The 25,796-nt window shown below is 45.5% G+C and overlaps 1 protein-coding gene across 1 annotated transcript in view; it reads left to right on the top strand.

Moving 5' to 3' along the window:
• The window catches only part of pcsk7 (proprotein convertase subtilisin/kexin type 7), a 35,455-nt gene that overhangs the window by 177 nt on the left and 9,482 nt on the right, over nt 1-25,796 (top strand). The window contains exons 2-12 of the mRNA XM_083637002.1: nt 3,565-3,862; nt 4,793-5,029; nt 5,499-5,633; nt 6,156-6,321; nt 7,445-7,535; nt 7,803-7,857; nt 8,097-8,235; nt 8,357-8,457; nt 15,640-15,807; nt 16,246-16,350; nt 18,563-18,665. Of these exons, the coding sequence (XP_083493128.1) occupies nt 3,623-3,862; nt 4,793-5,029; nt 5,499-5,633; nt 6,156-6,321; nt 7,445-7,535; nt 7,803-7,857; nt 8,097-8,235; nt 8,357-8,457; nt 15,640-15,807; nt 16,246-16,350; nt 18,563-18,665 (1,540 nt within the window). The 5' untranslated portion in view covers nt 3,565-3,622. The remainder of the gene's footprint in view (nt 1-3,564; nt 3,863-4,792; nt 5,030-5,498; nt 5,634-6,155; nt 6,322-7,444; nt 7,536-7,802; nt 7,858-8,096; nt 8,236-8,356; nt 8,458-15,639; nt 15,808-16,245; nt 16,351-18,562; nt 18,666-25,796) is intronic.

Below are 25,796 nucleotides of genomic sequence, written 5' to 3'. Positions count from 1 at the left end.
ACACGCGATGACAGTCCTGTGTCGCGTTTGTTTGGATTAGCTAGCTAGCGTTAGCATTCCTAGGACAACCACAACAACTGTACGACGAAAACTCTTGTCCTAACGTTACTTCAAGTTGTTCCCAGTTTCAACAATAGTGCTACAAATGTATGTTGACACGTAAAAGTAATTTCGTCGTAGCGTTAGCAAACCTGTATAGAATTGAGGCGCGGTTCATAGCAAACTAGCCAACTGGTTGAGGGTTACCAGCTAAAAACTGAGCGATCAGCAACATTGAGAGCCCATTAACTAGCTACAGTAACGTACCTGGCATTGCCTTCTCCCTAGGGGGGGGGGGGTCATCCACGCACATGTTCCCTCAATTGTGATGTCATCAGTGATGTCACTTGAGCAATTGTGATGTCATCAGTGATGTCACTCGAGCAAATGTGATGTCATCAGTGATGTACTAAATCCTTCTGTGGTGTTTTGTGGTAGTTGGCATCCTTTATGTTGCATTACCGCCTGGCTGAGGCTTTATAAGTGGTTGGAGTATAAGTAGGGAGAAGAGCACAAGTGGTAGGCTACATCATCTCCAGAGTAAGTGTTTATTGTTTATTTATGTTTGTTTATTTGCACAAAGAAAATGAATAACAACAGATAGTACACGTATCTTAATAAGCTATTATTAAGCTATACCTATTAGTAAGCTATTAGGTAACTAGTAAGTGCTTATTAAGCTAGCCTACTTTGAATGGTAACAGACAATGACTGTCATTGGTAACAGACGATAAATGGCGGTCAACTTATCCATAACCTTCGGATATGGAGAACACTTTGCCTACCTGTCCACTCGTCTGCATGTTTGAGCTACAACTTGCGCTGTGCCTTGCCGAAATCAAATTGCCTCCAATGCGAGAATGAATGAATGAATGACATGACTATGAAGTTATGGTTTGCGATGGCTGTCTGAGGGAACAAGATGTGCATGAAAACTCACCCTTTTCCACTAACTAACATTAGAACATATTAGCCACACTTACATTTTTTATGTTTTTTTTATTTTTTATGTTACAGTATGTTTGGTAGGGCTTTCTCCTAGCCCTGCCCCTTTCCTGACCACACCCCCTCCCACCTCCCACATACACTCCCCCCGATACACCTGTCCATGCCCCCTACCCACCTCTCGAATCCAGACTCTCTACGACCTTCCTATCCCTATCAACGGACTCTTTTCCCTAGCCCCGCCCCCTCCGACCCGGATCGCATCCGCCCCAAAATGTAATGGGTTCTTCCTTGGCCCATGCTACACCCTTCCACCAAGTTTCATGAAAATCGGCCCAGTAGTTTTGCCGTAATCCTCCTGCTAACAGACAAACGGTCAGACAAACGGCACCGAAAACATAACCTCCTTTGAGGAGACAATGCCAATTTTGACAATGTTCCACTACTGGGATTTTCTGGGATTTTTAGTATGTTAAATTGGAAGGTTTCAAGAGCTGAATACAACAAAAATAATTTCTGTTGCAATTAGTTTAAGTTTGGGTCATTTTTTCTCACAGATTCCCTAGACTAATACCCCCCAATGATAGAGAGACAAAAATCAGTAGTATATTTGATTTTTCAAAAGCACTACTGGTATCGATACATTTTTTTGAATGAGTATGTATCCGTTTCAAATACTTATCGATATCGACACCTGTTGCAAATGAGTATGTATCCGTTTCAGTTTTTGTTGATACTTACTATCGATACTATCGATACTTTTGACAACCCTACTTGGAATTAAAGGTAACAAAAGGAGGAGTGGTGAACTATCTATGTATAAAAAATAAAGTACAAAATGGCATTTAAACATTATATATCTTTAATTTTCAAAGAATTATTGGAAATCTAAATCAATAAACTCCATCAGAATGAGGATGGTCCTAGGGGAGGGAACATCGATATGAACTCATGTACAACAATGTAAACAACTGACACTCCAAAAGGGCGTGTTAACACATCCGGGTACTGCAGGGCATTCCCCCGGGTGTGGAAAGAGGAGGGAAGGCAACCTAAAACTCGGCCATTCAGCCAGTGCCTTGCCCAAGGACACTTCCGCAGGGTAGATGACATATTTGTTGTGATGTTAGGGATGATCGCCCCACCCTGTATCTGTATTTTTCAGACGCTTTGTAACTGAGCTCACTGTCATCTGGGCCTATTTGCCAGCAAGTGCTTATCGAGGACTGTCGATCATCTTCCTTTAACAGGTTATTTTCCTGGCTTAAAATAAGGCAAAAGTGTTAAGAGCGGTAGAGCCCGACCGATATGGCATTTTTGATACTGCAAAGGTACTCAGAACTCAGGGTGCTTTTTGGAACATTTAACTTTATTAAAGACTATTTAATATTAAATTGTCAACACATCGGCGTAATGCCACAATTACAAATGGCAGAAATATACCGAGTGCGACGCTTGTTAGAAAAAATGCTCCATGAAAAAAACACCTGTCAGAGTTTTGTCAAGAGATGGAGACGGCTGCTTCGTAATGCTCTATGCACGAAGAACCCTGCTTAAGTGGCCTATCTCTTTTCATTAAAGACTTATCTCCAGATCCGTGCAACTGTTCTGACATCCTCGCCAGTGTGTGTCCGTTTTCCAATGGCGGATATCTCATTTTGGAATCTGACACTCTTAATACGTTCTTCTTTTAGTTAAATCTGCAGTAATTCACTAGGTATTCGCAGTTTGGTGCCGAGACATTGCAAACAATCTTATCACGCAATCTTGTTATAATACGTCTTTATTTAGCATGCGTAATATGAGCATACACACCCCCGTGTTATATAACTGGGTGGTTTTATAGGTTGGCTGTTTTGACGATACAAGTCTTTTCAGGGGAAAATGGTTCACTGAAATAATATCTTCCACTTTGCTCCTCCTCTGGCCAGTAGCCTACTTTGTGCTAGTGAAATCATAGCTGACGCGCAGTGAATCACAGGTCCCACCTTTTTAATGTCAAAACAGCGTTATCTCTGGGTTATCTGATAGTACGTGTGACGTTTCCCTTTTAAAGAAGAAAGTTGATTGTGTTGTTTTGTTGTCATTTAGCAAGGCTATGAAAGCTCATGGTTGGTGCAGCGCTCGTCTGTGAAAGTGTCTTCACAGTGTCTATGGTTAGCTCGAGGATACACTTGAGTTGCGATGTATCAAGAGAGTGTTAATGAAACATGTGCTTCGACCACAGCTCTCTGAAGCAGCGGTCGTCGGTCAGAGTTAGCCTGCTGCTGTGAAATGTAACTACTATTGGCCTCCGAACACTAACTAACAACATCTCCATTCCTCTAGGGCTGCACCATTATGGTCTCAAAATGACCATCGCAATTATGTTTTGATTAATATTGAGATCCCAATTATTTATTTACAACACAAGACCAAACGAGAGCAACATTGCTAAACGGAATGCGGCACGTTTTATCTCGACTTTATCGCAGTTTTTCTTGTTTTCATGATTTGTGGGAAGCCAAATGATATTGGATTAATTGTGCAGCGCTGCGTTCCTCTCCTCTCCCCATCCCTTTTTGTGTCTCTCACATCCAGGTTGCTGTTCAGATGAGGAGGGCCCGCCTGGTTGACCCCACGCATCGCCTCCGTTGCCATGGCAATGGCCTATTTCCCCCCATTCCTCATCCTCCTCTTCCTCTCCTCCTTCTCCCTCCTGCTGCTGACCCTCCTGCCCTCTGTCGCCCCCTCTCTCCCCTCCTCCCCTCCCACACCCTCGCCGTCCCCCTCCTGTGGTCCAGGGCAGTCCTGGGCGGTCCGGCTCCAATCTGACCCACATCTGGAGGGAGGAGACGGGGAGCAGCACTCTGTGGACCTGGATCTGATCGCCAACAGGGTGAACTATTTTTTATTTTATTGATCTAATTTTAGCCCCACGGCAGAACGGGCTCTATGGATCGGCATTGTCTGTCGGTCAGTCGCTCTGTTCACCACTTTCTGGCCATGTGGGTGAAGGTGTGCTGCAGGGAGTTTGAGTTCAGACTCTTAATCGGGAGACCTGAGTTTGATTCCTAGCACAGACGCTACAACATTCACCGTCTTGGGGCTCTTAGACTCACACCCAATGTACACCAGATGTGTTACGGCTGCGTTGCGGATCCGGTAAAACCGCTGGATCAGACTCTCTCACCCGTGTTAATGGATGGGCGATACATGCGGTACGGAAAAATTACGCACCCGTTCTATTTTTGTCGGATCCTGGATCCGTCTAACGGATTACATGGGTGTGGGTCTGTTTGCAGCCATACCGCATCTGGTGGACATAGGCCTTTACTCTCACGGCGCCATATTCACATTATGTTTGATACTCCCTGTTAGTATAATTTTTGTATTTGATCGTTATTATTTGTTATAGAAGTATCGCCCCAGTTTAAATTAGAGTTGTTTTCCGATACGGATACCATTATTGGATATTGGATACCAGTATTGGAAATGCCTTCGACGTGGCCTAAAATGCGGGATGGGGTATCGACGAGTATGTGAGTCTATGACCTGAGCCAGGCCATACAACGATGATAGCAAGCAATCATATCACATCCATGCAGGGTTAGTAGTATACAGCTGTTACAAATATAATCATAATAATAACGATAATAATAATAACATATATAAACTATATTTTTAACGCACTGGTATTGGATCGGTACTCTATTGGCTGATTCGCAACTTCAGGTATCGGAATTGGTATCGGGAAGCTGGAAAAACGGATATTGGGACATCTCTCGTTTAAATTGTGTCCTGATCGGCTGTATTCTCTCCATCCCAGGTAGCGGAGCAGGCCGGACTGGACAACCAGGGTCAGATTGGACAGCTGGAAGGCCACTACCTGCTGTGTTCTGCCAAGCCTGGCACTAGGTCTGTGGCCGGGGGGAAGAGTGTCCGGCCCGGGGAGGTTCTGGCAGCCCACCCCCACGTCCTGTGGCACTCGCACGAGAGAGTCCTCAGCCGCTCCAAGAGATCAGTGGCCTTCAACGACCCCCGATACCCCAAGCAGTGGCACCTGGTGAGGATGACTGTGTGACTGTGTCCGTTAGGGCTGGGTTTAACTTAAAAAAAACACCATATATCGCTATCGTATCGATATTAATTTGAAGGAACTGACATCGATTCATAAATCCCAACATTGATCTTTGAATATTGCCTCTTCATTGCCATCGATCTTTGAATATGCCTCCTCCCATGGATGCTTGAAGGTTGAACACCGTTAGACTCTCGTGGTTTGGGTTCTTAGCGCAACGAGATCTGAGAAACATCTGTAAACATTAATATTATTACATTTTTAATAATGCATCAGGTTAGAGGGTTCCTTGTACAATTTACAGCATTATTTCTTTGAGAATCTCTCTCATGTACAAGCAAAATTGTATTGTAACCGAAATATCGATATCGAATCGGGACCTTGTGTATCGGAATCGTATCGTATATTTTTCACTGGCCTCCTCACCCGCCCGCTTCTTTATTTGACCCCGTAGCACAACGACGTCAGTGAGGGGATGGACATCAACGTGACGGGCGTGTGGGAGCGCAACATCACTGGCCGCGGAGTCACAGTGGTGGTGGTTGACGACGGGGTGGAACACACCCTCCAGGACATCCAGCCTAACTATGTAAGTCAAAACATTACAGTGATTTCACGCTATGAAGATGCTCATGACCGGATAGTAGAGATAAGAGAAATTCATCTGAAATACCTTTGACATTTCTATGGGAGTCTTCCTGTTATGGATTAAGATTTTGGAGAGAGTTGTGGATTTCTGGAAAAAAAGCACAATCACCAAGTAAGGCAAACAGTTTGCACATTTGGCAGCTAAGGGTGGGTTCCCACCATTCCACTTTTTTTTATTCAAACTATAAATAAAAATGGCCTTTTGAACACTCCCCAAAAGGTCAAAAACATTCAATATTCTTTTCCATTTCATCCAAGTGATCACTGGTCCAATGACATTATCCATGGGGTGTTTACACTTAGTCACAATTCAATCAGAGCATCCATCAGAACTTTGAAATTCAAGTATTGTTCATTGTGATCTGGTTAAGTCTGGGTAGCGGTGCCTCTGAAGAACTTGCCTTATTCCCTTTCTGTACTAAAGCACATACTCATTGCACAATGCACTTGTGTCTCTCTCAAGAGTCCGGAGGGCAGTTACGACCTGAACTCCAACGACCCGGACCCCATGCCCCACCCAGACGCCCACAGTGACAACCACCACGGGACGCGCTGCGCCGGAGAGATCGCCGCCGTTCCCAACAACAGCTTCTGTGCCGTGGGCGTGGCCTATGGCAGCAAGGTGGCAGGTACAGGAGGCTTTCTTGTTCAAAGGATATCCCAGCGCTAAAACAAGACGGGACTGTGTGGTGAAGCCTCTCTCTCTCTCTCCTGGTTCTGTGTGGTGAAGCCTCTCTCTCTCTCTCTCCTGGTTCTGTGTGGTGAAGCCTCTCTCTCTCTCCTGGTTCTGTGTGGTGAAGCCTCTCTCTCCTGGTGCTGTGTGGTGAAGCCTCTCTCTCACTCCTGGTTCTGTGTGGTGAAGCCTCTCTCTCTCTCTCTCCTGGTTCTGTGTGGTGAAGCCTCTCTCTCTCTCTCTCCTGGTTCTGTGTGGTGAAGCCTCTCTCTCTCTCTCTCCTGGTTCTGTGTGGTGAAGCCTCTCTCTCTCTCTCTCCTGGTTCTGTGTGGTGAAGCCTCTCTCTCTCTCCTGGTTCTGTGTGGTGAAGCCTCTCTCTCCTGGTGCTGTGTGGTGAAGCCTCTCTCTCACTCCTGGTTCTGTGTGGTGAAGCCTCTCTCTCTCTCTCCTGGTTCTGTGTGGTGAAGCCTCTCTCTCTCCTGGTTCTGTGTGGTGAAGCCTCTCTCTCTCCTGGTTCTGTGTGGTGAAGCCTCTCTCTCTCTCCTGGTTCTGTGTGGTGAAGCCTCTCTCTCTCCTGGTTCTGTGTGGTGAAGCCTCTCTCTCTCTCCTGGTTCTGTGTGGTGAAGCCTCTCGCTCTCTCTCCTGGTTCTGTGTGGTGAAGCCTCTCTCTCTCTCTTTCCTGGTTCTGTGTGGTGAAGCCTCTCTCTCTCTCTCTCTCCTGGTTCTGTGTGGTGAAGCCTCTCTCTCTCCTGGTTCTGTGTGGTGAAGCCTCTCTCTCTCTCCTGGTTCTGTGTGGTGAAGCCTCTCTCTCTCCTCGTTCTGTGTGGTGAAGCCTCTCTCTCTCCTCGTTCTGTGTGGTGAAGCCTCTCTCTCTCCTCGTTCTGTGTGGTGAAGCCTCTCTCTCCTCGTTCTGTGTGGTGAAGCCTCTCTCTCTCCTTGTTCTGTGTGGTGAAGCCTCTCTCTCTCCTGGTTCTGTGTGGTGAAGCCTCTCTCTCTCTCCTGGTTCTGTGTGGTGAAGCCTCTCTCTCTCTCCTGGTTCTGTGTGGTGAAGCCTCTCTCTCTCCTGGTTCTGTGTTCAGGTATCAGAGTCCTGGACGGGCCGCTGACAGACAGCATGGAGGCCATCGCCTTCAACAAACACTACCAGGTCAACGACGTCTACAGCTGCAGGTTTGGAACACAGTCTGTCTGGTCCCATTGGGTATTTCTGTAAAAAAGGATAGAGGTTTCAGTACACTTTAAAATATCTTTGGGGAAATTGGGACCGAAATATATATTCTGATATCCGTTTCCAAGGATGTTTTAATGTGAATTTCTTTTACTATCCCATAGTATCATATTGTCCAAAATGTTGTGCTCATTTGGGTTCAGACATCCACATTGTCCACCTCCTGCACGTGAAATGATTCCTTTGATTTGGACTGTTGTCTGTTCTAGTTGGGGTCCAGATGATGATGGACGCACTGTGGATGGACCACATCCTCTAGGCAAGGTGAGAGAAAAATCCAAAGTGCCAGGCCCTTTTTCTCCTGCAGAGGGCAGTACACTGCAGCAGATCTAGTTACAGACATGTGGCAGGATTGTGCTTAGACTACAATGTTTGAACTCTTTGTTTTTCTCATTTCTCTCTGGTCCTTGATGTAAAAAAAGAAAAGTATAATTTCCCCTCTATTAACAGCAGATGATCTTATAGTGGATGATGAAGCAGCATTTTGTTTATGTCCTCCACAGGCGGCGCTGCAGCACGGCGTGATCGCGGGCAGACGAGGCTTCGGCAGCATCTTTGTGGTCGCCAGCGGCAACGGAGGTCAATACCAAGACAACTGCAACTACGACGGCTACGCCAACTCCATCTACACCATCACTATCGGTAAGACGCAGCAGCTCAGCTGTGAGGTGTGCGTGTGCTTCTGTGGGTTAGATATGGACATGTGTGTATGCAGTAGGACCGTAAATGTGTGTGTGTGTGTGTGTGTGTGTGTGTGTTGCAGGGGCAGTAGATGAGAACGGCCGGATGCCCTTCTATGCTGAAGAGTGTGCGTCCATGCTGGCTGTCACCTTCAGCAGTGGGGGGAACACTATGAGGAGCATTGTAAGTCCAAAGTGAACACACACACACACACACACACACACACACACAAACAAACTAAGGGGACAGATGGCAAGGTCCTGAAAGAGCCATAACAAACATATAAATGGAAATAATAATCATCAAAATGTCTTAAATACTCTTCGTAGTGATCTTATTTTTCCACCATGCGTGATTTAGGCTATTTGCCCTGCATGGCCACTGGTACTCTCACAGAACGGGCTACGCAACATGTTTTTTTTAATTACATGTCGTTAAGCACAAGTGGATTTAACGTCCCTTTCCAGTTAATTTCCTCTTCTCATTCCTCCATTTCATTAGCTATATTCAATTGGAAATAGGCTGGTTTTTCCAGTCTTGTTTCTTTATTTTGGTTTTTAAATCTGTATTAAATGTAAATTCCATGTGTAGCGTTCAATTAAAACTCTTGGATTTATCTTTCTGAAACCGGCACATGCCATAGTCATTTAGCAAGCCGCTGAATCCCCTAGTTGCTTCAGAGGTGCAGGTGCGGGTGGTTCGCAAAATCGCCCCTCCTGCACTCAAACAGATCCCTGCACTGTGTGGCAGTTGAAAACGCTCTCAAATTGAAATGTTAGTGACGGTGTGAAAAGATTGAAGAGCTGCACAGCTGGAGCAGCAGACAGTATTGTGATCAGGAATGATGACAGATGAATGGAGTATGGCCTCAGCGAAGCCGTCGGCTTGTATTTTGCTGCTGTTTGCGGCCGTCACCGTGGTAACGCAGCCTGCAGCAGGGATGTCATTGCCAGGTGCTCAGCAGGCACTGGATCCCTCTGGAGAAGGCTGATCCACCACCGACCACAGAATGCCATCATAGGCCAGCTGCTTACCACACACTTCCTAGTAGTATTCCACTCTGTTCAATCCAACCAAAGTCGACCAAGCTCAACTGCTTTCCCAAATTCGTTTGATCACAGTGTTCCCAAAAGCCTGGAAAAGTCACCGTACAGTTACGGAAAAATATTTCCACATGATTCAACATTGTTTTGGCAATGTCGTGGCAGTTTGTTCCTAATTTTATTTTTCAACCAGTCAGGTCAAACTTGACTGCTGCTGGTAGACTGAGGTGATTTTAAGGACTAATAACCAAAATAAATAAAAATCCTGATTATATAAGTCCCTAAGGAATAGATGTGGCTAACAACAACAACAACAAAAAACACAGGGTACAACAAGAATCAATTATTTAACCGAAGAAATTCAATGTTTGAATATGCATGTTGACAAATCGTTGTCATGGATATGTCACTATTTATCATAGAAATGTTGTAAACAAAATATGTATACACCCTGTTACTACTGAGATAGCCTTATATTTGTACGCCTATGCAGTTAAATATGATTTGAATGTCAGGATGGTTTTTGGGAAGGGAACTGATGCTTTGTTTGGGCAATCGCTACATTTGCGCTGGAAAGACATTGGGGGTTTTAGACTGATCATTTATCAATTCCTGTGGGAAAAACTGGTGTAAAGTTAGGCGGAGTTTTCACGCGTCTGAATCCTAACTCCGAGCCATTAGAGATCACCCAGCCAATCAGAGCAGCGCCTCATTATCATGGCATCCACCGCCCACTCAGAACAGCTCATACTTAATGAGAGGAGACACTGAGAGGATGGAGAGGCCTCACAGAGCCTGGATTTGTTTTTGTTTTTTGTTTTTTTTGCAACAGAATTCATAACCTTATTTGACCACAGAGAAATGTTTTAAACTGATAAAAAGAACAGAGACGAAGAGAACATGCACAGAGCGTTGTCGTCTAAACATGGCCTAAGTGTGAAGCCTAATCAGATTTCACCTTTTTCGCCCCCAAAGTGCTGAAAATTGATCATCACAAACTGTGATGTTTATGTTAATATGACGCCGCCCTACGCCCTATTATGGAAAGCAGAGATGTGTGTGTGGCCTCCTGATAAGGCTCGACACTGTCACCACAGAGGCAGCTGCCTCAGGGCGAACACACACACAGACACACACACACACACACACACACACACACACACACACACACACACACACACACACACACACACACACACACACACACACACACACACACACACACACACACACACACACACACACACACACACACACACACACACACACACACACACACACACACACACACACCACACCACCGGCTCCGCTGGACAGCTGCTGGAAAAAGCCCTTACATGTAAACACACACAGAGGTTTGGGAATTCCTCGGCACACATCCCTACAGGCCATCTATCACACAGGCTTTCACTAGTGTGTGTGTGTGTGTGTGTGTGTAATAGCTATCTTATCTAGTGAGGACCCATTTTAGTTTTATCATAGATCTTCTATTACTATCTATGGGTCACCGCAGGCTCCGCCAATCCTAACAACTGGTAGCAGCAAGTCTGTTAAATGCAAATGGTCACGTGGTCACCTCTCCCCAAGTCCCGTTACCCCCCCCACACTTGTTTTCTTCTTCAAGCAGGCTTTAAGCTAGAGATCGTGAGTTCCCAAACTCCACACAAACCACACATATAAACACAAAGCTGCCCCTTGTTAGCTCAATACAGTTGAAACTAAGATATTCCATTTTTCTAGCCACAGATTTAGCTACTACATCAACGAACGTCACATGTAGCTTTAGCTAACATGAGTTCCTGTTGCCAAATCTCGCGTGAGTGTGTTGCTGAGATTGATTGATTGATAACTTTATTGAAACAATAATAGCAGGATTGTACAAGACAACACAACAAAAACATATTGCTCAAAAGGAATAAAACACAATAAAGCCCGAGGGCTTGTTTCCATTGTGGTCCTTGTGTGTGGGACAAGAGGAGTGAATCTGTATGCAGATTAGGGCATTCACGACTAGTGAATTTTACTAGTCGACTAGTCGTCCCTAAAGGTAGTCGACTAGTCGACTAACCGTTTTTAATTTATTTTTAATTAAAAAAAAAAAAAAAAAATTTTTTTTTTTTTTTTTTTAATCTTTAAGAAAGAACATGAGGTATTTACACCACATACAATACATGGACTATCATATCCCATATCCCCCACAAAGAACATCAAAACACAACAAAACAAAACAAGAAAACTGCATAAGATACACAATAATCCAAGAACAAACAAGACTATTGGACAAACAACCAAACAAAAACAATGCATTCAGCTCCTATCCTGATAAGCCTAATGACACTGGGGTAAAAAGTTCTTAAAGTCAAACTCTGTATGTGGTTGCCATATTTTGGGGATGTCTAAGAATCTGCCTTTGCTCTTGTAGTAAATGTTATCCAACGTATGGTAGCTTGAGAGTTCATTCCACCAGTGAACTACAGCTGGGGGATTGGATGGTTTCCAATTTAAAGCTATGCATTTCCTAGCTGCCAACAGGGCAAGATCTATGTATTTACTTTGAATGCATTGTTTTTGTTTGGTTGTTTGTCCAATAGTCTTGTTTGTTCTTGGATTATTGTGTATCTTATGCAGTTTTCTTGTTTTGTTTTGTTGTGTTTTGATGTTCTTTGTGGGGGATATGGGATATGATAGTCCATGTATGTTCTTTCTTAAAGATAATTTTTTTTTTTTTTTTTTTTTTTTTTTTTGCTAAAACGACTAGTCGACTACTAAGCACAGTGTCGACTAGTGGTTTTACTAGTCGACTAGTCGACTAGTCGACTAGTCTGTGAATGCCCTAATGCAGATACTGTGTGAGCGCGTGTGTGCGCGGGCAAAAACAACACAAACAGATAACATTTTACACTCAAACCAAACATTCTTAAACCTTTAGTGAATGGTTATTTAGATACCTAGCAAGAATGCATCAATCAATAAATAATAAGATAGAGACCAGCTCATAAACTAAAACAGGAACCTACCTAGGGTTTAAAAACCGCGACTATTCAGGGGACATAAGAAAAGGAAAATAAAAGGTTAGGATCACATTTGGGAGCCAACCAGCCATTTTTTCAAGGCAAGCTTAAAAGAGAACCTGGAGTTAAGGGTCTTAATACTCTCAGGGAGTTTGTTCCATAAAATAGCTGCTGAGTAAGAAAAGGTGCATTTACCCTTTAGAGTTTTAAATTTGGGGGGAACAATGTTGGAGGTGCTTCCTTTTGTGGAGTAGCCATGTACCTCACTGACTTTACAAAAATAGTCAGAGAGGTAGCGAGGAGCCTCCCGTTTAAAAATCCTAAATACCATGCACAATTTGATTTGAGAAACCCTCTCCTCCACTCTGAGCCACCTAAGGCTATGGAAGTGAGAGGGGAGGAGATGGACTCTGGGATGAAGTTTCAGAATAACCCGTATTAATTTATTCTGGGAGGTCTGAAGCCTGTTTTTGAGTTTGATGGTGATTCCCGTGAACCAGGAGGAGCAAGCATAGTCAAAGTGACATTGAATCAGAGCATTTGCCAAGGTTTCAATGGCGCTCTTGTCAATGAAAGAAGAAATTCTGGCTAGGAATTTGGAGAGACAGAGACAGGTCTTGAACAAGTTTAATTGTCCCCTGATCTGTTTGTCTGAGAAATGACATTCTAGTGTCAGAATATTCAGAAGATAATGTGGCCTCGGAGAATGAGCCGAATATTTACGTTAATGAATATGGGGGCGAAGGGATCTGTCATCATCTGAGATCACGTTGACTTTTCCCATTGACTCCAATAGACTCAGACCTGCCGAAAACCTCCTAAAGTGGGCGTGTCCGCGGAAAGCCATCATGGGCAAAACGCGCGTGCCAAAATGACAGGAAGTGAGTTGAAGTTGGTTCGTCTTGCTTCAAATCCCATCGTCTTTGGTTTTATACCTGGGAAGTGAGGACATTTAGGGAAATTGGGGACATTTTTGCCAGTCCTCACTGTCTCACACAGCTTCAAAGAGCTTTGAAAGTTAAGGGTTGGATTAGAACTTGGTTTAGGTTTAGGTTGTGTACGATTGTATACGCATGTTTTCTCTCTCGCTGTGAGAAACCCTGAGCTGAGTCTAATGTCTTTTGATGGGTCTAATATGTCTCTCACACACGAGACAGAAGTGAGACAGACACATGTGAAAAAGAATACTAAACGACCTCCTCTCCCCTCTTAAATGTCCCATCATCCACTCTAAATGTCTTCCTGTCCTCCCACCGCATACGCTCACCATGTTGTGTTCTGTCATGATATTATATAACTCCACATTCCTCCTCTGCATTTCCATTCCCCATTTCCAATTTATGTTTCTTTTATTGAGCTTCTCTCTCTCTCTCTCTCTCTCTGTCTCTCTCTCTCTCTCTCTCTCTCTCTCTCTCTCTCTCTCTCTCTGTCTCTCTCTCTCTTTGTCTCTCTCTCTCTGTCTCTCTCTCTCTCTCTCTGTCTCTCTGGCTCTCTCTGTCTCTCTCTGTCTCTCTGTCTCTGTCTCTCTCTGTCTCTCTCTCTCTCTGTCTCTCTCTGTCTCTCTCTCTCTCTCTCTCTCTGTCTCATTCCTTTGATCTCCCTAAAAGCTCGACCTCCCCGTGGCCTCTCTCACCCATCACTCAGTCTTCATCTGCACCGTTAACCGTACACAAACCATGTCCACCTCAGGCCGCCCAAACTAAACAGGTCCTCCTGCCACGACGGGCTCCGTGACACTGGCGCCTTGGCTCAAGTGCTCTGTTGGTTATACCCTAGTGCAGTGGTTCTTCTCAGTGTGGGGTCTGTTGGTTATACCCTAGTGCAGTGGTTCTTCTCAGTGTGGGGTCTGTTGGTTATACCCTAGTGCAGTGGTTCTTCTCAGTGTGGGGTCTGTTGGTTATACCCTAGTGCAGTGGTTCTTCTCAGTGTGGGGTCTGTTGGTTATACCCTAGTGCAGTGGTTCTTCTCAGTGTGGGGTCTGTTGGTTATACCCTAGTGCAGTGGTTCTTCTCAGTGTGAGGTCTGTTCGTTATACCCTAGTGCAGTGGTTCTTCTCAGTGTGGGGTCTGTTGGTTATACCCTCTAGTGCAGTGGTTCTTCTCAGTGTGGGGTCTGTTGGTTATACCCTAGTGCAGTGGTTCTTCTCAGTGTGAGGTCTGTTCGTTATACCCTAGTGCAGTGGTTCTTCTCAGTGTGGGGTCTGTTGGTTATACCCTAGTGCAGTGGTTCTTCTCAGTGTGGGGTCTGTTGGTTATACCCTAGTGCAGTGGTTATCAGTGTGGGGTCTGTTGGTTATACCCTAGTGCAGTGGTTCTCAGTGTAGGGTCTGTTGGTTATACCCTAGTGCAGTGGTTCTCAGTGTGGGGTCGTCCGTGGACGACCAGTGGGTCCTTGAGAGGGCTCCAGTGGATCCACTGCAAAAAGAAGTTAACACAATAGTGAATGTAGAAGAAGGAGTGTTTTGAGCATGGTTTCACTGTTACAGTAGCTCTCTACCTACAATGTGGACTAAATCAGCGGTCGTTGATATGAAAAAGCGTGCGAATCACTGGCCTAATGTATGCATGCATACGTGTGCGATAAGTGTTTAGTTTTGGCCTCCTGTCAGCACGATCACAGCGATGGCGTCTCGACAGTCGTATCTCCTGCTCCCAACTAGGGGTGGAGGGGAACCGCGCCATATTTTGTGTGGCGATATATCATATCACACGAATGTGAGGTATTGCGATATTTTATATAAATTGTGAGGTGCACCGTGCATGCAACATTTCGGTTTTCATGACAGTGTTGCTCAGTCTGTCTGCTTGACAATCCCATGTTGCTGTAATAAAATGATTGAAGTGAGATGAACATACTGGAGAGACTATCTCATTAGATCAAGCAGATGTTGACAAAGTTTTTTCCCTTTGGGGACAGTTGAAAAAAGGTCATGAATCGCAATATATTGCAATATCTTTTGAAATCACAATATAATTAATTGTTATTGTGCTAATATCGTATCATGGGGACTCTGATGAATCCTACCGCTACTCTCAACCCCTGGCTGTCAACCTGTCTCACTGTCTGTCTGTCTTGTTAGGTGACATCAGACTGGTCCATGCAGCAGCTGTCAACCTGTCTGTCTGTCTTGTTAGGTGACATCAGACTGGTCCATGCAGCAGCTGTCAACCTGTCTGTTTGTCTGTCTTGTTAGGTGACATCAGACTGGTCCATGCAGCAGCTGTCAACCTGTCTGTCTGTCTGTCTTGTTAGGTGACATCAGACTGGTCCATGCAGCAGCTGTCAACCTGTCTGTTTGTCTGTCTTGTTAGGTGACATCAGACTGGTCCATGCAGGGGGCGAAGGGCTGTACGGACGGACACACGGGCACGTCGGCCGCGGCCCCGCTGGCAGCCGGCATGGTGGCTCTCATGCTACAGGTGCGACCCTGCCTCACCTGGAGAGACGTGCAGCACATCATCGCCTTCACCGCCACCAAGGTACAGTAGGCACTTTAATGTGTCTGATGTAAAATACTTGAATAAAGATTCTGGTTGGATCTCAGATGAATACATTCTAGCTTGCAAGCGGAGGAATAGAGTATAGCTTAAAGCTGGCACAATGTTTCATCAACTGACCAAGACAGAGGCCAGGGCCCAGTTGCACAAAGCACCTTAGGTTAAAATTTCCCTTAGAGTCAGAGTTAAGGTGTCGATAAAATAGAATCGGCTGCACAAAACACCCTTAAATCTTCTCCATACCTATCCACCCTCATCTACTTAGGTTGATTAGAATGAGACTATTAGAATATTTTCTACCTGTAGTCAGTGCTTATACAGTATAGTATTGTGCTTAAGATTTTGTAAGTGGGAAAGAGGACACATGACGTGTGTGTGTCTTATTTGTGAGTGTGTGTGTGTGTGTGTTTGTTTGGGCAGTATGACACCAGCGCAGACTGGAGGGAGAATGGAGCAGGCTTCCACCACAGTCACCAGCACGGCTTCGGCCTGCTCAACGCATGGAGACTGGTCAATGCTGCCAAGGTACAGTACTATGCACATACACACTGAAGAGTTAGGTATGGAACTGCCAAGGTACAGTACTATGCACCTACACACTGAAGAGTTAGGTATGGAACTGCCAAAGTTAGGTATGGAACTGCCAAGGTACAGTACTATGCACCTACACACTGAAGCATGGAGACTGGTCAATGCTGCCAAGGTACAGTACTATGCACCTACACACTGAAGAGTTAGGTATGGAACTGCCAAGGTACAGTACTATGCACCTACACACTGAAGAGTTAGGTATGGAACTGCCAAAGTTAGGTATGGAACTGCCAAGGTACAGTACTATGCACCTACACACTGAAGCATGGAGACTGGTCAACACTGCCAAGGTACAGTACTATGCACCTACACACTGAAGAGTTAGGTATGGAACTGCCAAGGTACAATACTATGCACCTACACACTGAAGAGTTAGGTATGGAACTGCCAAGGTACAGTACTATGCACCTACACACTGAAGAGTTAGGTATGGAACTGCCAAGGTACAGTACTATGCACCTACACACTGAAGAGTTAGGTATGGAACTGCCAAGGTACAGTACTATGCACATACACACTGAAGAGTTAGGTATGGAACTGCCAAGGTACAGTACTATGCACATACACACTGAAGAGTTAGCTATGGAACTGCCAAGGTACAGTACTATGCACCTACACACTGAAGAGTTAGCTATGGAACTGCCAAGGTACAGTACTATGCACCTACACACTGAAGAGTTAGGTATGGAACTGCCAAAGTTAGGTATGGAACTGCCAAGGTACAGTACTATGCACCTACACACTGAAGCATGGAGACTGGTCAATGCTGCCAAGGTACAGTACTATGCACATACACACTGAAGAGTTAGGTATGGAACTGCCAAGGTACAGTACTATGCACCTACACACTGAAGAGTTAGGTATGGAACTGCCAAAGTTAGGTATGGAACTGCCAAGGTACAGTACTATGCACCTACACACTGAAGCATGGAGACTGGTCAATGCTGCCAAGGTACAGTACTATGCACCTACACACTGAAGAGTTAGGTATGGAACTGCCAAGGTACAGTACTATGCACCTACACACTGAAGAGTTAGGTATGGAACTGCCAAAGTTAGGTATGGAACTGCCAAGGTACAGTACTATGCACCTACACACTGAAGCATGGAGACTGGTCAACACTGCCAAGGTACAGTACTATGCACCTACACACTGAAGAGTTAGGTATGGAACTGCCAAGGTACAATACTATGCACCTACACACTGAAGAGTTAGGTATGGAACTGCCAAGGTACAATACTATGCACCTACACACTGAAGAGTTAGGTATGGAACTGCCAAGGTACAGTACTATGCACCTACACACTGAAGAGTTAGGTATGGAACTGCCAAGGTACAGTACTATGCACCTACACACTGAAGAGTTAGGTATGGAACTGCCAAGGTACAATACTATGCACCTACACACTGAAGAGTTAGGTATGGAACTGCCAAGGTACAGTACTATGCACCTACACACTGAAGAGTTAGGTATGGAACTGCCAAGGTACAGTACTATGCACATACACACTGAAGAGTTAGCTATGGAACTGCCAAGGTACAGTACTATGCACCTACACACTGAAGAGTTAGGTATGGAACTGCCAAGGTACAGTACTATGCACCTACACACTGAAGCATGGAGACTGGTCAACGCTGCCAAGGTACAGTACTATGCACATACACACTGAAGAGTTAGCTATGGAACTTTGGAGCCTTTTATATACTAAGCGCTGGAAAATGTGGAAAAAAGGGTTCAACTTTTGATCTTTTGATACCTTTAATTTTCACCTGCTTTACTGACGGACGTTGTTACAGACAGCAGGCTTAGCTAATGTTAGCTAACGTGGCGCGGTAATACTGTGATGATCATTTGACTTCATTCAGTGTTATCTAATAAAGAGCAAGATCATAAATAATATTTCAGGCCAACAGCTACGCAGCTCCTCCAGACAGCAAAACAAGCTCCACTGTCTCCCTCCCTGATAACAGCCACACAGGCACCATTCTTAACTAAGTCCATCACTCCTGTTTGAGTGATTATCATGAACAAAGTAAAACAAGTCAACATTTTCGAAGGGAAAATCTTTGAAACGCGTGAAACTTCCGTGTTTATTTTTTATATTATTCTCTCTTTCTCTCTCTCCCTCGCTCTCTCTCTCTCAGGTGTGGGAGTCGGTGCCATTCCTCGTCTCCTATCAGAGTGCGGTATTGAAGGATGAAGAGCCTATCTTGATTTATCCTGACAAGCTGAGCCGCATCTGGAATGGTAAGTAGCTCTACTTGCTCCCCCCCCCCTCTCTCTCTCTCTCTCCCTCCCTTTCTCCCCCCTCTCTCTCCTTCTCTCTCTCTCTCTCTCTCTCTCTCTCTCTCTCTCTGCCTCAGCTCTCTATTGGACAGTTGTTTGTAGAGTTTACACATGGCAGTATGTAGCCAGTCCCTCCCTCCCTGCTCCTCAGTCAGTCAGCCTGTCCATATTAGGAAATGTTCTTCAGTTTGGGTGTCCCTGTGTCCACTCTGAAATACTGGACTACATTTCTCCAGATCTTTTTCTTCTTCTTCTCCTTCATCTTCTCCCCGATCTGTATCGGTATTTCCCAACTCCTCTCTGTTTCGTCCTCAGCAGCTTTTTGTCAGCAGCTTTGTAGCTTTCCACCGCTCTTTGATTCACTCACATTTGTCTGTCTGTGTGTGATCTCTCTCTCTCTCTCACTCTCTCTCTCACACTCACTCACACACACACACACACACACACACACACACACACACACACACACACACACACACACACACACACTTGCATGTAGACACAGGGTGACCTCATCGTAGCAGAAACCTCCTCCTCCCTCTGTTGATTCTCTCTCTTCTCTTTTTTTGTCTCCCTCGTTCTGTATCTTCCCTCTTTCATGGCCTCGCTGTGGTCAGGAGCGCAGCCAGAGGACGTGTGTGTGTGTGTGTGTGTGTGTGTGTGTGTGTGTGTGTGCGCGCACTTAAATGAGTTTGCATACATCTGTATTTGCCACTGGAAGAAATTATTTCCTCACTGCCCTGTGTGTGGGGCAGATAATGTGGATTGATTGTGTGTGTGTGTGTGTGTGTGTGTGTGTGTGTGTGTGTGTGTGTGTGTGTGTGTGTGTGTGTGTGTTACTAGCTGGGTTTCCATCCAAATGTATCGCAACTTTTAATCGAATTTTCAGAAAGTCGGCAAAATAAAATGCGAAACAATGCGCGTTTCCATCCACTGCTACTTTGCGAATTATAGAGCTGTCAATCACCTCGTGTTTGAGGCTGTCTGAGCTGCTGATCAGCTGCTAGACCCGATACAGCTCTGTTAAACACATCTAACGCTATTAATTTAAAGTTTCTTGATGATCTAGTAGACAAAGGTACCATAACGCCATTTCTGGATTACCAGGTGCGACTCGGCAAACTAACATTATAATCCCAACCCGATCTCCCAAAAAATTGTAAAATAGCAACTTTTGCTATGTTACAATTTCGGCTCCGAAATTGTAAAATGGTAATCCACGGAGCAGATAGTAAGTGAATACAATTTCATTCACGTCTAGAAGTGAGTCACCTTAAAGTTAATATCCCAGTCTTCTTCTGTTTACGTTTGCCACGGCGGGTATTGTGCTGCGTGTACCATGATTTACCATGTGTAGCCCTATTGTGTGGAGGCTACACACGGCATGTCATGTTTTGCAGTGATCAAGGCAAACTGTGTTGTTTTTGAATGGAGAGACAACGGAATATCGCTTAAACTGTTTCCACCGCACGTTTCGCATTTTTCTTTTATCGATACACCCGACTTTTCCGCCCCCCCCCCCCTCAAGCATGAAAACTTTTTTGCGATATTTGGAGGTTTTTGCGAATTAGGCAGCGTTTCCACTCAGTTTTTTTATGCGCAAATTGAAATTTCACATCAAAACAGGTGGATGGAAACCCGACTACTGTCTCTAGTCTCAAGCAGCAGCAGTTTCTGTAGCAAAACAAAGCAAAGAGTTGCTGACAGTTATGAAGTATGCCGCCTGGGCTAAATTCCAAAAAGATATTATACTGTTTCAAACTGCCTTATTAAACATTTCCCATTTCCACATTGTTTTCCCCCTCAGGGACAGTGTTCAGGTCAGCCTGTCACTCTCCTCCATACAGTGCTTTCTCTCTCATGGACAGTGTTCAGGTCAGCCCAGGCGTGTAGGCCTGGTCCCCTTTAGTGAAGCCGTTGCATGTTAGATCGCTGCTCTGGCGTCAATTTGATAAACTCATCTCATAGTGGGAATCTTCCTGGTTACTTTTGGAGAGACAAAAAATATTAGAACTTAAAGTGCCATATTTACAGAGCTAGACTGTATATGAATACACAACGCACTGTGCGCAAATCTAGGAACAGCAGCTCTACATAAGAAAGTTCAGTTTTTATATAGTATATATATTTTATTTTCAGTTTTTCAGAACAACATATGAACAAGACAAACAGGCTCAGACACAGAACGGAAAAAACAAAAACAAACAACAAAAAATAAATACCTACACATTTTCAACATTCAGTGCTACCAGTCGTGTAAGGTGCTTTACAAGAGGTACATTATTGTGCTCATCCGTCTCCCGCAACCTCAACAAGGTAGGCTAGAAACGGGCCCCAAATGGCAAAGAATTTCTTTAGTGAGGCGGTCCTCAGGAACCTAATCCTCTCCATCCGTAATAACAGAGGTCATTTCCGTCAGCCACAATTGAAAAGAAGGCGAAGTAGAAGACTTCCATTCTTTCAAGATTAGTTTTTTGGCAATAATTGTTCCTTGCGTCAGAGATTGCTACACAGTTGTGGGGAAGTCCAGAGAGAGTTCCGAGCGGCCGAAGATGGCAAGTTCTGCTTCACTCGACCCTGCTGGGCGGAGATAGCCACGCTCGGTCCATATTTATTTATGTCTATGGGTCAGCCTGTCACTCTCCTCCACACTGTGTTTGTTGCTCTAGTTGCTATGTGTGTTGGCTGCCTTTGAGCTCATTTCCTGCCCTCAGCATTTCAAAGAGCTGGCTTCCCATGTGAACACAGTGGCTGCTGCTGCTGCTGTGTGGGACTTTGTGCCAACCTTCACCTCACACATCACAACTCTCACCTCACACGTCACAACCTTCACCTCACACCTCACAACCTTCATCTCACACCTCACACGTCACAACCAGCAGTCAGAACCTCAGACCCGTCCAGCACTCGAGGAGAGTGAGTGCTGCTGCTTATGGAAAGATGTCACAGTTGCCCTTTACTAAGTCCCGCCCCTTTTTGGCTTGTAGCAACCTATGGAGCCACAGCCTAGAGTGCGTGATGTCACAATGCACTCTATAATAGCAGACTTTCCAGGCGGCATTTTTTTTAACTAAATTTACACATTTTAAAACTATGACAGTTCTTTTCCCTGTCCTGCCGCTTCCCCTCCACAGTCTCCACCTTCCCAATTTCATCCCCTCTTTACTCACCCACCTCTTGGATGACTCTCCTCTTTCCTCCACCTGTTACCGTCTCCTTACCACCTCTTCCTCTACATTCTCTCTCTGTCTTTCTCGCTCTCTCTCTCTCCTCTCTCACCTTACACCCTCTCATTCCCTCTCCTCCCTTCCTGGTTCCCTTGCACCCCTCCTTGGCCCGGGGATGTGTGCAGCCCTACATGGTCAGGGAGCATCAGGGCCCGTAAGCAGGCCAGGAAATACCAGGGCATTACTGGACACTCGCACTGGCCAGGAAATACCAGGGCATTACTGGACACTCGCACTGGCCAGGAAATACCAGGGCATTACTGGACACTCGCACTGGCCAGGAAATACCAGGGCATTACTGGACACTCGCAGTGGCCAGCAAATACCAGGGCATTACTGGACACTCGCACTGGCCAGGAAATACCAGGGCATTACTGGACACTCGCAGTGGCCAGCAAATACCAGGGCATTACTGGACACTCGCACTGGCCAGGAAATACCAGGGCATTACTGGACACTCGCACTGGCCAGCAAATACCAGGGCATTACTGGACACTCGCACTGGCCAGCAAATACCAGGGCATTACTGGACACTCGCACTGTCCAGGAAATACCAGGGCATTACTGGACATTCGCACTGGCCAGGAAATACCAGGGCATTACTGGACATTCGCACTGGCCAGCAAATACCAGGGCATTACTGGACACTCGCACTGGCCAGGAAATACCAGGGCATTACTGGACACTCGCACTTACAAGGAAATACCAGGGCATTACTGGACACTCGCACTGGCCAGGAAATACCAGGGCATTACTGGACACTCGCACTGGCCAGCAAATACCAGGCATTACTGGACACTCGCACTGGCCAGCAAATACCAGGGCATTACTGGACACTCGCACTGGCCAGGAAATACCAGGGCATTACTGGACACTCGCACTGGCCAGGAAATACCAGGGCATTACTGGACACTCGCACTGACAAGGAAATACCAGGGCATTACTGGACACTCGCACTGGCCAGGAAATACCAGGGCATTACTGGACATTCGCACTGGCCAGGAAATACCAGGGCATTACTGGACACTCGCACTGACAAGGAAATACCATGGCATTACTGGACACTCGCACTGACAAGGAAATAACAAGGCATTACTGGACATTCGCACTGGCCAGGAAATACCAGGGCATTACTGGACACTTGTTACTGGCCAGGAAATAGCAGGGCATTACTGGACACTCGCACTGGCCAGGAAATACCAGGGCATTACTGGACATTCGCACTAGCCAGCAAATACCAGGGCATTACTGGACACTCGCACTGGCCAGGAAATACCAGGGCATTACTGGACACTCGCACTGGCCAGGAAATACCAGGGCATTACTGGACACTTGTTACTGGCCAGGAAATACCAGGGCATTACTGGACACTTGTTACTGGCCAGGAAATACCAGGGCATTACTGGACACTCGCACTGGCCAGGAAATACCAGGGCATTACTGGACATTCGCACTAGCCAGCAAATACCAGGGCATTACTGGACACTCGCACTGGCCAGGAAATACCAGGGCATTACTGGACATTCGCACTAGCCAGCAAATACCAGGGCATTACTGGACATTCGCACTAGCCAGCAAATACCAAGGCATTACTGGACATTCGCACTAGCCAGCAAATACCAGGGCATTACTGGACACTCGCACTGGCCAGGAAATACCAGGGCATTACTGGACATTCGCACTAGCCAGCAAATACCAGGGCATTACTGGACATTCGCACTAGCCAGCAAATACCGGGGCATTACTGGACACTCGCACTGGGGGGGGGGGGGGGGGGTGGTAATAATGGCTTAAAGGAGGAGGCCAACAAATCCTATGAAAATAACATCAGCAATAATTTAGTTTTGCCAACAAGTCTCATCTAATACAGCCATGTCCCAGCAGCCATAGAAGTGCATTCTATTAAGAAGCCATGCTGCTGCTCTGGGCACCATGCACCGGGCTCGCCCATTTTTTCCTCAAACAACTTAACTGACTTTTCATGGTAACACAGTGATTTTTAAAAAATTGTCTTTGTAAGCTGTATTTCAAGGGTTTTAGCTTACAATTGGAGCCAATGTCTTCCAGGTTTATGGCTAAAACTTGATGAGAGAAGACGGTAACAAAGAGTAGAGCAAACGATTGATTTTGTTATTTTCATGTGATTTGTTGACGGTAAGTAATGCATTAAAAAACACCGGCCTTACCCTTTAACACATTGAGTGCCAAGGACGTCTCTGGACGTCCTAAAAAAATGTAACGAGGAGTGCCAAGGACGTCTGTGGACGTCCTAAAATCATAATTCATATTATTCCATAATTCTGCTGTTTAAGGTCGTACCTAGCCAGTGAGCATGAATCCCTTCAAGGGATCACACGGCGCCACCTTAAACATCGACCGGGGAGCTGCGCCACCCACCTCAGATCCTTTACTTTGTGCAGGAGACAGCAGGGAAAGACGTGATCAAAGTGGAAACCGATGCATGCTTCAGCCAGAGCCGTATAGATTGCTCTGTCTGCAGCGGACAGTGGGCTCGGCTGCATCCGCGCTCACAACTAAGCTCTTCTGCTTCTATCTATCTCCACACGATTCCCTGCCAGAAAGCCAGCATCCGAAGCCGAACGGCCAAGCCTTTTCGTTCAGTCGCGTTTGGCATTTCCTGGTTGCGCGCTGGGATCCGTCCGGGGCAAAAACGGAGTCTGTGAGAAAACAAACTCTGTGCGTGTGGGGAGGAGCCCGCAGCTCAGAGGTGGAGAGGGGGGGGGGGGGGGGGGGGGGCAACGCAGGCTGCACAGAAACCACACCACGCCACCACATCAGAAAACACCAGCCAGAGTCAGTGAATGTGCTCGAAATTAGAGTGCAAAAGGTATTCATAAAAGTGACTATATCTTGGTAAGTAAAAAAAAAACGACAGAAAACCCTTGAAAGTGCACTTTTTTCAGAGGCTGTCATTTCATAATGGAACTGTCTAGAAACAAAATGTCTTCTTTGGAAGAAGCAGGAGTGTTCAATGTTTCATTAAAGTCCAGCCCTGTCAATATAGCCCTAATAGAAAAAATTCTATAGCTGTTTTCAACTGAATGGAAGTGAATCTGGCACAGGCTGCAGACAATTTTACTGAAGCGCTGTGGCACTCAATGTGTTAAAGGAGAGAGAGTGGAGAGATGCCACTCTGTCCCCGCTCACGTTATCTTTGATTTCTCCTCCATCATATTGTGCTGCAATTCAAAATAACTGCAATCACTGCCAGGATGTCATAACTTGACAAAGTGTAAGAACATGTGTTGTGCTCGTTATTTGGGTGAATTTAGTTAGGTAAAATAAAATATTAATAATCCGAAAATTATTAATATTTCATAAAGTTATTAAAATCAAATATGTAATCCTTGGTAAGGATTAACCTAGGGGCACCACCGGCTTAATCACCGGACCTAATCTGAATCACCTTTAGTCTAATCTGAAAGGAGAGAGTTCTTACATCTTAGACAACAGTTTACCACAATTCCACAAAATCACTCTGAAACAGTTGAATTCTAATAAAAGTTGACAATATTTATTATATATAAAATAAAAGAGAGGGATTGGCAATACAGTCAGTGAATTCACGTTGTAACTGAGTTACCATCTAAACATTTCAATGCATGGTCGGTGAATGTGAGGTGGGGGTATTTATCTGCATCAAAAGTGTAAAGCACCGGATGAACACTAGAGGGAGGCAGAGTGTGTGTGTGTGTGTGGGTGAGTGTGTGTGTGCGTGAGGGGTCTGTTCTCAAAATGGCCGACCCGGAAGGACCGACTAGACACAAAATGGAGGATACGGGGGTGTGCTTTCGGGCCAAAATGGCGATCGGCCCAAGATGGAGACTAAGGGAATGCGTTCTCG

Source organism: Poromitra crassiceps (genome assembly GCF_964638095.1).
Source record: "Poromitra crassiceps genome assembly, chromosome: 5".
NCBI lineage: Eukaryota > Metazoa > Chordata > Actinopteri > Beryciformes > Melamphaidae > Poromitra > Poromitra crassiceps.
The sequence above is the reverse complement of the archived record's forward strand: the minus strand, read 5'-3'. Positions and strand labels throughout refer to the sequence as shown.